Genomic DNA, 11553 nt, shown 5'->3' on the forward strand with positions numbered 1-11553 from the left:
ATGACATATCTGACAAGGGGTTAACACCCAAAATATATAAAGAACTTACACACCTCAATACCCAAAAAGCAAATAACCCAATTAACATATGGGCAGAGAATATGAAGAGACAGTTCTCCAAAGAAGAAATTCGGATGGCCAACAGACACATGAAAAGGTGCTCTACATCACTAATCATGAGGGAGATGCAAATTGAAAGCACAATGAGATATTACCTCACACCAGTAAGGATGGCCAGCATCGAAAAGACTAAGAACAACTGTTGGTGAGGATTCACAGAAAGGGGAACCCTCCTACACTGCTGGTGAGAATGTAAGCTACTTCAACCATTGTGGAAAGCAACATGGAGGTTCCTCAAAAAACTAAAAATAGAAATACCATTTGACCCCAGAATCCCACTTCTTGGAATATACCTAAAGAATACAACTTCTCAGATTCAAATAGCCAAGATATAGAAGCACCCTATGTGTCCATCTGTAGATGAATGGATAAAGAAGATGTGGTACATATATACAATTGAATACTATTCAGTCATAAGAAAGAAACAAATCCTACCATTTGCAACAACATGGATTGAGCTGGAGGACATTATGCTCAGTGAAATAAGCCAGGTGGAGAAAGACAAATGCCAAATGATTTCCCTCATTGGTGGACTATAACAATGAAGCAAAACCGAAGGAACAAAATGGCAGCAGACTCAGAGACTCTAAGAATGAATTAGTGGTTACCAAAGGGGAGGCATGTGGGAGGGCGCGTGGGGAAGGAGGGAGAAGGGGACTGAGGGTTATTATGTTTAGTATACATGGTGTGGGGGATCATGGGGAGAACAGTGAATCACAGAGAAGGGACATAGTAGATCTCTGACAACTTGCTACACTGATGGACAGTGACTGCATTGGGGTATGGGTAGGGACTTTATAATGTGGGTGAATGTAGTAACCACATTGTTTTTTCATGTGAAACCATCATAAGAGTGTGTATCAATCATACCTTAATAAAAAAAATTTTTTTTAAAGCGGCTCAGACTGAGCAGGTGGTGAGTGTATTTGCAAATGCAGTTTTTGGTGATTTCTGTAATGTCTCTCCTCATATCCAACTTTGTCTTTTATCCCCTATGTGTTTCTAACTCCTAGCACCCTGGCAAAATTAACTGTTTTAAGTTATTTGTATATCACACCTAGAGCATGGGAATTAAAGAGTAAGGACCTAGATTTAGTCTACCAGGGGACAAATCCCATCTTCTTAATTTACTGTGTGAACTTAGGCAAGCTTCTTCACCTATAAAATACGGTATATAACACTACCCACACCTCATAGGTTACTAGTTAAAATTGAGGTAGAGCATCCTTTTATTTTTACTTCCCCAGTATCTAGATCATCCTCATTATGTTCAAATTTGCAAATTCTATTTTATTTCCTCTCACATTCTAGGCTGTCAAGATCAGAAGGGCAAGAGCTTGGGCATTGTTGAAGCACTCACCTCACATGGCCATGTTAGCCAAGTGAGATTTCCCCCATTTACTTACAAGAATATTTCCAGACTCTTTTCTGAAAGCTCTTCCAGATACAGTATTCCCAATTTCCCCAACCTACTTACCTAAAACCTTTCTTATTATGTAATTTTAGAGTTTATCATCTGTAGTTTAGACTTCAGAATCTTTTTGGGAAACTTAAGAGGTGTTAATTGGTGATTTTCATAAGTTACTCTAATACTCAAAAGCTGGTTACTTTGTTGAAAATACTAAAGACTGAACGATGAATTCAGCTATTGTCTCACCACATGACCTCAGGCCCAACTCCAACTCTCTGGACTTCATGAGAAGCAGGGTTGTCACATGGCGACTCCAAAGCATCAAGGGGAAGAGGATTATCAGCCTCAACTGTTGAGCGTTACTCAGGGGCCAAGGGGGTGGCAGGTCACCCATTTACCCTAGTCAAAGGATAGCCATGAGCTCAAACCCATTATGCATATTGTTCAGACCCTAGTCAATAATTGTCCCAAACATCATTGCCTCATTTGGTAAGCAGGAATGAATTAACTTCATGGGAACAGATGAGAATACATGTCAAATGCAAAGACCATGGTATACTGAAAGAGGCTCAGTGTATGGACCAGAGAGGTACACAGGGTGCCAAATCCTTCTATTTTGCCCCATGTTCCTAACTGCCGGATTCTATAATACACCACTTATTAGTACCTAAAATGTATTAAAAACTTAACAAAATGAACTAACAGCCATTTAATGGATAAAGAGATACAAACATACATTTTTAGTTCACTAAAATTTAAAAGCAAATTTTAAGACTCATTCTAAAAACTCAAGGGATGGTCTCTCCTATTTGTAAATAACTGGTGCACAAGATTTTAGCAATTAACTTTACTACTCTATTGGAGATACCAATTTTCCCCGGTAATTCTTTCATGAATAAGCTTACCCTTTGTCCCTTTGCACTGCAGAAAATGAACAGGGGATTGTATTAAAGATGGCGGCGTGAGAGGAGAGACAGGGGCTTCCTCCTAAAACTGGATACAATTAGAAAATGGCACAACTAATCTTGAGAGCAACAGGAGAGGACGGCGCCAGACTGCATACACCTGGAGAAAAGAGCAGACCTCATGAAACAGGTAACGTACCAAAGCTGTGGCCCAGCGGGACCCAAGCCCTTCCCCCACCACAGCTCACTGACAGGAAGAAGAGAAATGGAGCCAGGAGTGGAAGGCCTGGGGCTGCTGAATACACTTAATAAAAAAATAATAAAAAGAAAATGAACAGGAGACATCTGGCAACAATTGGCTTTTAGTAGCTTGTGTTGCACTGGATAGATGTTCTGGTCAATACTCCAGGTAGCAGTAGTGTTTGCCTAAAACTAAGCAAACCATCACTAAAAGTAGGGCCCCTTGGTAACAAATTAGAGACAGGCTCTACAGATCCTAATTCTCATGCAAGTATTTTGTATGACCTATAGCCTAATAGCCTAAAAATGAAGTTACTGCTAAAAAGCTTATAACCATTAAGAACATAAGCCCAGTCCTATACTTACTGACACAATCTTTTCTTAGCCCACTGGTATTTCACTTCACTTCCAGGGCCACTTCAAACTCCTATGCTGCAACTTTTATCAGTACATTAGGGATGTTATACATCATAAAAGCTTTAACTTCACATTTATCATTCTATGCTAAATAAAACAGTTCTAACTAACTTCATGCTTATTACTTCACGGTTAATACACAGCATCTTAAAATAACCAGATCTCCAGAGCACTCGTTTTTTAGCTGGACTGTTGTTTGCATCCAAACTGCCTTTAAAAACACTCTTAATAGTGTAGTATGTTAATAAATGTAGTTATGTTCACAGCTTACACAGATTTACCTACTTCTAAGTGATTCTGTTGGGCAGTTAGGTTTGGGAGTTACTGGTTTAGAATACAACACATCGAAAGAGTTAAGATATGGTTTGGGCAGAGATACACCATCTACAAATTCTAAAAAATTAGGAGGAAAGCCAGCGGCTTCCCATAGAAAACTTGTACTTTATTTCACTCGGCAATCTTATGCTTCAGATATTAGGTGACAAAACAGTCGGTATTGTTTTAAATATAGAAATTTCAAGTGAACAATATGGGTAAGGTTTATAATAAAGACCAAAGGCAGGTATAGTTTAATGTATTTTAATAGCAAACTTACAGGAACAGCACAGAAGACAGACAACATTAAAAACATGTACTTGCATGTAGGACAACTCAGTTAGAAAAGTATAGTGAATGGATGGAATCTACTGTATGATAAAAATGCTACAAACACCATTTAGTTGCCATCAATAAGAAATTTACTTGTTTTAAAAAAATCCAAATGCTGGCATTGTCCAGAAAAATTTAACAGGTTTATTTATAATTGTTATAAAGTTGAACTGCTGAAACTTGTTCACTGAAATATTTTGACTTTCATTAATGCTTTATGTCCCCGCATTTATATTAAAAATTCACACACAAATGAAAATGGAAAAAACTGCCAATACCTGATTTCTGTCCCCTATTTTTTCCACTTGCAACCATATACTTAGGTACCTTTTGACCCCATGGCAAAAAAAATCTAACATTCAGAACTACCAATAACAGGAAGAAGAGAATTTTTTTTTTTAAAGAACAAAATGTTTTTCAACATAGTGGATTCTTTAAGCACGTTCTCCACGTATGCGGCGTGCTAGCTGGATGTCTTTTGGCATAATCGTTACACGTTTGGCATGGATAGCACACAGGTTGGTGTCTTCAAAAAGGCCAACCAGATAGGCCTCACTTGCCTCCTACAACAAGAATAAACAAAAAAATATTAATGGGGTTATTGCCAACAGTTAAGGTATATCTTTTATCAGTTAAAATGCTGAGGGTTTTGAACCCTTTAAAAACCTACTTCTGAAGACATTGACTATTTTACCAAATGCTTACATTTTAAAATTTGTGAGACAAAGCTGAAAGACAACTTATGAAAAATGAAAAGCTCAAATATGTAAATCTTTACCATATTACACAAAAATCAAATAATCACAATGCTTAATGTTTCTGTATTTAATTTCTAGTAAACTGTAATGTGTTGTGAGTAAAGCCAAGAAATCCAGTTTAAACCCTAACATTCTCATCCTTAGAGAGAGAAATGGAATCATGTATCCAAACCAAAGCAATAATCCAAACTCTCCTCCCACCAGTGTTCCCGTCATTCTGGATGCTATTCCTGCTCCAATACACTGTTTGAACCTTTGCTTTTGCCCAGTAACTCAACACAGCTGACAACTAGTTTTCATCATGTGGTCTTCACCTACCTTTCCTTTTACACCTCAGAGCTGCATCACGAGAGAGGGGTGGGTCCCAGAACACACCAGATTAGTGTCTCACTTACTTTCACCTATTTTGCCTAGGAAATAGGACTTCCCCCATGTCCCCTACTACATGTCCTTTCCTCTATGTGACCCAAACTACAATGGCGTTTGTTACCCTCTCATATTATTAATCCCCTCCGGTTTTTCTAGTGACTCTAAGGTTCTTTGAAGGCATCCTTATCCCTATCACTCAAAAACTGTTGTATGAATCAGTCACTGACACTTGGTGTATGAAGAGGAAAAAGAAGAGCTTCTTGTAATTAACTTGTTAGTATGCCTTAAATTGTCTGAAAAGTTGGAGAATCCTTCAGTCTAAGTTAAAATATCTGCCTCTCATTTTGAAATGAAGAGACTGTTGTCTCACTACTCCGGGGATCAGACTACCCATTTGAGTGGATTTGGGGCATCAGATGAGAGGTTATTTGACCTTCTGTCCTTCTCTATGAAGGACTTATTTTTCTGTCCAAGATATGCTAAGAAAGAGATTTACATATAGTTGCTATTTTTGTCTATTTTTATCTTGGAACCTTCAGGTAATACCAAAACTAAAAGAAAACACAACAAATACTTGAACAACTCAAGCCCCATAATATAATACACAAGATATATATATAGATGGTAATAGCCAGATCTGCTTTTTACATTTTGACTCTGCAATAAAACTGGTATTTTGCTTGTAAGAGTACCAACACAGCAACAATTAATCCAAATGATTTACATTATTTCATCTTATAAAAAAACCATTTCCTTCACATTTATACTGTCATCCTTTTTAGCCTTATTTCTCTCTCTTATAAAAACTTATTTCATCCAAGTTTTACCATCCCTTAAATGTTTTTCTGCTGCATTTCTTAGAAAGAACTGAGTCTTGTTTACCAATGTCTAGCTCAAAACTCTTCCCTGAAGGTTCCCAGGTGCAGATAGCCCCGAACTCACCTAATCCTGTTGCACACACTGGCCTTGTACACGAGCCATCTGTTCATGCCCTTATGTTATAGAGATCTCATTTTATACTCACAATGGCCTGCCCTCATACACATCCAATAAACACTTGATTTGTTTTTTATTTAACCCTAATTTAAATTTGCATCTTTTCTATGCAATCAGTACCTCATACCTTAACTAAACAAAGAAGGTGTTACAAACAAAAGTCCTTAATAATCAGGGATAGTCTAGAAATGGGTAAAAACTTTGGGGAAAAATGGCATACTACAGCCTATTCTTAGGGGTTCACAACACACATCAGATACCAGGACTGAAGTTCCTCAGTAAAGAAACCAGTTTAATTGTGTATAACCCAGCATATTTCAGGATTATGCAAATCTAGAATGTTTCTGCAAAACACAACGTTATGATCCTCTAATATAGACAAGCCAACAGGTTCTGTGACTCTGAGACCATTTAATAAGCATGGTGTGATCTATAGGCTCCCCTGGTACTACTCAGATATGGCATGTGGCAGCTGGGGCTCTAACTGTTGTCTTAGAACCTGGCCATCAGTTTTATGAGGTTCTATCTGGCCAGCTCTGGGAAAAGATTCAGTACTCACAGGGGATTTGACCATAAAAGGTATGTTTCCAATTATATTAGCAATGTCCTAAAGCCTCCGACACATTAAGGTTATAATGGGAATTACAAGTCTTGCCCAAAAGAATGTAATTAATTTTGAGATAATGGCAAAAGAATATCTTACAACTGGAAGGAAATGATAGCATCCTCACAACATTTTAAGTATATTCAACATCTGGCTTCCACCATTTCACAACTTACCAATGTTCATTTTCAACACAAAGATACTTAATCCAAACTCTCAGGCGAGAACTGAAGTGTATGTATTAAAAAAGCAAACACAAAACAAAAAACTTGTAACAAAGATTATTCCTTCCCATACAGAGCTATCCTAATGTAGAATACTTCCTAGAAGCAGAAGTGAACATTTTGTTCAAACCAATACAACTTCTTACTGACAAATATAAAGCACATACTGTAATTACAGCAGTAGGTGAAGCTTACATGTGTATTTTTAAAAGGTAGTCTTTTCCCCAGATTGTCTAGTAACCCCGATTTACAAGGGTCTATCACTGTCACTTAAACGAAAAATCTGTTGGACTTTCAGGTATAATGTGTACTTCCAGCAGAGTCCTGCCAACTCTAACTAGAAAACAAAATTAGCAGCGTTGTATCAATGCTTGAGAATCTTAGTAATATTTGTTTTTACAATATAATGGGTTATGTGATTTGCAACTGCAGTAATAAGTAAAATAAGATCTGAAGATAATCAGTTACTAAAACAATATGAAGTTTTAGGTTACAGCCTTGGAAGATTTTTATACTTTGAAATTTCAGTCATTTCAATTCACTGAGAATTTAATGAATGCCTACTCCAGGAATTCACCAATCAAATGCAGTTCAGACTAACCATGGAAACAACTCAACCAATTACATATCAGTGCAGAATCCACCTATCAGATCGTCCTCACATATAAAGCAAAGGCTTGGCTAAGCAACAGCAGCCTTGAAATTCCTCCAATGAAGTGTATGTAAATTATGGACACTCCCCCTAAAGAGATTCTGATTTAGGTCTGTGGTGCCTGACAATCAGCATTTTAAATCACCTCCAGCCCCTTGTTTTGATGGACAAATAGCCTTACCATACCTGAAGATACACCAAACGAATGCCAAACACACAACATAAAATAGGTTACTTAAGCGATGACATACCCACATACCTAATCAAATTATCTTACTTGTGGGCATTTCAAATTTTAATCCTGGCATAAACCACAAATATTTCAAATACATACCCACCTCCAGAAGAGTATTTCTCAAGATTCTGACACCCTGCAGCTAAGATTAAATTCAATATGATTCCCATTGCGGTGGAAATCCATAATCTCCTTTAGCAAACTTCAAGTCTTCAAGTCCCTGTCCCTCTACATGCCCAGTAACACCTTTAAGTACACCTTGCTGCCTATCATCAATCCAATCCTAAATCTAAATACCACTCACAGCTGCTTTTATCTCAACAAACAATTCTTTAATGCACCATGTTCCCATCCTGGACACTATGCTCTCTCCACGTACATTTGCCTCTTCAGGTCCAGGAAGACATTTGTCCTAACATTGCCTTATACCATTCACTGTCTGAAATGGATTACCAATACAGACTTTTAGTCCCATGTCTTCTTAATGACCTACAGCACCCATAAGCCAAATCAGAGGGATCTTTTTCCTTTAAACATTGTTTTTAGTGCAATGTTTAAACATTTTAAATGGTACATTGGAATGCACACTAGGCTTTGGAATCAAATGGGATCAAATTACATTTTCTTTATGATCTTGAGCAGCTTAATCTAACATCTCAACAGTGAAATAAAGATATCACCTACTTCATAAACTTGTGATGATTAAATTATTCTAAGTACACACAAAATTTAGAACTCTTCCTTCTTGGCACATAGTAGGACCACCACCTCTAAAGCCTTTCCCACCAGCCTTTTTACCTGCAAAGCACCAATAGCTGCACTCTGGAAGCGCAGATCTGTTTTGAAGTCCTGAGCAATTTCTCGCACCAGACGCTGGAAGGGAAGTTTGCGTATCAGAAGTTCAGTGGACTTCTGATAACGTCTAATTTCACGGAGTGCCACAGTACCAGGCCTTAAAAAAAAATTTTTTTAATAAAAATTTACAGAAATGGTTACCAAATAAAGAACGGAAGGATAAGTGGTCAGCTTCTAAGAAATGCAATCCTTTTTCAAAAAATAAACATCCAACTATTCTTCAGCTGTTGTACCAAATTTCACTTATCAATTAATGACCTGCATATTCCAGCTTATTAAGAGCAACCTAACAATACCTTTAAAGCAAAAAGCATGTTATTGAAGTAGAGGCTGCAGGGAGTTAACAAAGTCCCATTTATTTTCTAACACATACACATAACACACATTTATAATGACAACTGGGGAGGTATCAGGCTACTAATGAAGTAAAATTTGTTCAAACTTTTCAAAATTTGGCATCACTCTTCTTCCCACCTGGCACCCTCAATTATTCTAAAAGACCTAACATAATCACCCAATGAGCTTAAGAAATACACTTGCATTTACTTAAGTTCAAGATCCCAGAATACCTTTACTTTGCCCATCTCTCATGACTGATTACATTTGAATGCTCTTGAATATAGTGTCTCTGCCATAAGGAAGAGGTCTCGTTTTTTTTTTTTTTTACTAAGTAATGTCAGAAAGACATTTACCTCAATTCTGACTTACTTCTTCCACTGTATGAGCATTTTAGATTAACTGTAAAACAATTTGCAGAGGCTACGTAAGTATGGACAACTTCTGCCCTCTAATGGCAGAAGCGCTTAACAACACTGCTCAAGGTAGTTCAAAACCAAATGTGCTAATAAAAGGAAATAAAACAATTCAAATAAATGAGGGACGGGAACTTTACTAAAAACTCCCCATCTTGATTATGCTACATTAATTTACCAAACGCAAGAGCAGCCTCAAAAGAAAAAGGTATTAACACACTCTACTGTTTAATACTATATTATTACTAACAGCTAAATAAAATGTTAATCTATCCCATTAACGTTATTAGTGATGCAATAGGTCTGCTTTGGGCTATGCATACGATTATGGCTTCAAATTAAATGTTCCTAATAAAAACTCCGAAGAAATTTTATTTTTTCATGTATTAGTAAATATTCAAAAGGATAAAAACATCAGTTTCTCTAAAGCAAAAGTTTGCCTGTTACACATCTTTTTGTTTGACTCTATGGATACTGCTTCAGGAGGTAGGCTTTGTCCCTTCATTTCCTCTTATTTTTCTAATACCTGTAACGATGCGGTTTCTTCACCCCTCCAGTAGAGGGCGCACTCTTGCGAGCGGCTTTTGTAGCCAGTTGCTTCCGTGGTGCTTTACCACCGGTGGATTTGCGGGCGGTCTGCTTGGTACGAGCCATGGTACAGAGACCTCCTTACTTACTCACCTACCATCATTAAAAAAACAAAAATCACACATCCAATTACCAAACACACAAGTTCTCCTGCCACTACCCCTCCACCCCCAACACTCCACACACCACCCGCCACCAAATCTGCAAATTATAACATCCATGTGTAATTTGAAAGGGTACAGATTACGTTCACCACCCAAATAAGACTTCTTGAAACAAACAGTACTAGAAAATTACTGGCATTATCATCAGTTCTCTCTCAAAATGCCAAATCTGAGCGACAAACGACAAAACAAAAAGACCCCTCACAGCTTTTGCCTCTATTTCTTTAAAGTAGAAATTAGAAATGTCTGTAAACATTCAATTCACAAACAAGTCAAAAGACCGAAACCACAAACCACAGAAAGGTCGAGTCAAATTACAGCGAAAAAGGTTTTGCCCCCGCCCCCCTCACCCCCAGTCCGGCAGTTGATAGATTGCTGTAAATATCTGAAAACACTCTTGTGGGGGACCTCTGCACAGCTATGTTGACAAAAAGGCGTCTCAGAAGACACGGGTCACAGCTACCACCGGCGAGTATTCCACAAAGCCCGTTCTGGCGTCCGGTCCCGCAGGCTCCGCATCCAACACAAAGTGCCCCGGACCCCGGCTAACTACCCGGCCGGCCGCCCCCGCACCACGCAAACTTTTGGTTTTGCGCCCAGGCTCGGCCCGACCCGCACACTCCGCGCCCAGACCTCAGCAAGATGGAAACAATCGCAAAACGTATCCGACTCCCTCCCGGAGACAAAACACCAAATGCTCCAAAAGCCCCCGACCCCTGCCACGTGCCGCCCTCCAAAATGCAAAAGTTTTTTTGCATTTCAAATGCATCAAGTTTCCGCTTCTCCAAAAAAGAAGAAAAAAATGTCCCTCTTTAAAATTTTTTTCTTCTTTTGTGAAATGGGGAAGAGAGAAACGGGGGAAAAAATATGGTCGGTGACCAGAGAAGAGACAAGATGGTGAAGCTTAGCAACAACTGTGGGGAGGCAGCGAAAGCGAGTTACCCCGGGATGGGAAGCAGCGGCGATTTCCACCCTTTTCCCGCCCGAAAACCGGGACTCCGGGCCTGGGGTCGGTAGTTAAGGGGCCCGCGCGGGTACTGGTGAGGGTCTGGGGTCCCGAGAAGGGGCGGCGGGCGGGATTTCACCGAAGAAAGAGCAGCCGAGGGCGCGGGGAGGAAGGAGAGCAGGCTCGGCGCCACGGCGGTTGCTGCTGTTGGGCTGAGGCGGCGAAAGACGGGGGAGCTGCTGCTGCTGCTGCTGCTGCTGCTGCTGCTGCCGCCGCCGCCGCCGCCGCCGCCGCCGCCGCCGCCTGAGGCAAGAAGAAACTCGCTCCTCACCCCCATTTCTGGGGCGAAAAGTTTGCGGGCCAAGCCGGAGGGGCTGTGGTGTCCTCCCGCACCTCCGGGGTTCGGCCCGCGGCTGACGGCAAGCGGGGATCGGTTCCGGGAAAGCGGGCGGGCGAGGAAACTTACCCCCCTTCCCCTTCGGCTGGAGCTCGGCGAGCAAGAGGCGGCGCTGGCGTTGGAAAGCGGCGGCGGCGCGTCTACGGCTGCGAACACAATTGAAAGATGGCTGACACCGAGGCTACCCCCAACACACGCCGCCCCGCCCCCGCGCCGTGCGCCAGCCAATCACACACAATGGAGGGAAGGCTCGCCCCGCCCCCGCGCCCCGC

General features: G+C 40.2%; 1 protein-coding gene across 2 annotated transcripts; it reads right to left on the reverse strand.

Annotated features, from left to right (window-relative positions):
- Positions 1-3656: 3656 nt before the first annotated feature.
- On the reverse strand, positions 3657-11490 carry H3-3A (H3.3 histone A). 2 transcript variants are annotated; one of them, XM_017669233.3, is made up of 4 exons: positions 11351-11490; positions 9713-9867; positions 8378-8531; positions 3657-4304 (listed from the first exon to the last, which is right to left on the reverse strand). In XM_017669233.3, exons 2-4 carry the CDS (start codon positions 9838-9840, stop codon positions 4176-4178), a joined length of 411 nt encoding a protein of 136 aa, XP_017524722.1. In that variant the 5' UTR covers positions 9841-9867; positions 11351-11490; the 3' UTR covers positions 3657-4175. The 2 variants fall into 2 exon arrangements, with proteins under 2 accessions (XP_017524722.1, XP_017524723.1); XM_017669234.3 differs by lacking the exon at positions 11351-11490 and adding an exon at positions 11024-11303.
- Between the last annotated feature and the right edge of the window lie 63 nt (positions 11491-11553).

The sequence above is a fragment of the Manis javanica genome, chromosome 11 (assembly GCF_040802235.1).
Source record: "Manis javanica isolate MJ-LG chromosome 11, MJ_LKY, whole genome shotgun sequence".
Lineage (NCBI taxonomy): Eukaryota > Metazoa > Chordata > Mammalia > Pholidota > Manidae > Manis > Manis javanica.

What these genes read in the sequence shown, in the direction of transcription:
- H3-3A (XM_017669233.3), bottom strand. Translation starts at nt 9,840, where the DNA reads ATGGCTCGTACCAAGCAGACCGCCCGCAAATCCACCGGTGGTAAAGCA. An exon ending in AAGAAACCGCATCGTTACAG is followed by an intron (nt 8,532 to 9,712) that starts GTATTAGAAAAA and finishes TTTTTTTTTAAG; the next exon opens with GCCTGGTACTGTGGCACTCC. An exon ending in CAGCTATTGGTGCTTTGCAG is followed by an intron (nt 4,305 to 8,377) that starts GTAAAAAGGCTG and finishes TTCTTGTTGTAG; the next exon opens with GAGGCAAGTGAGGCCTATCT.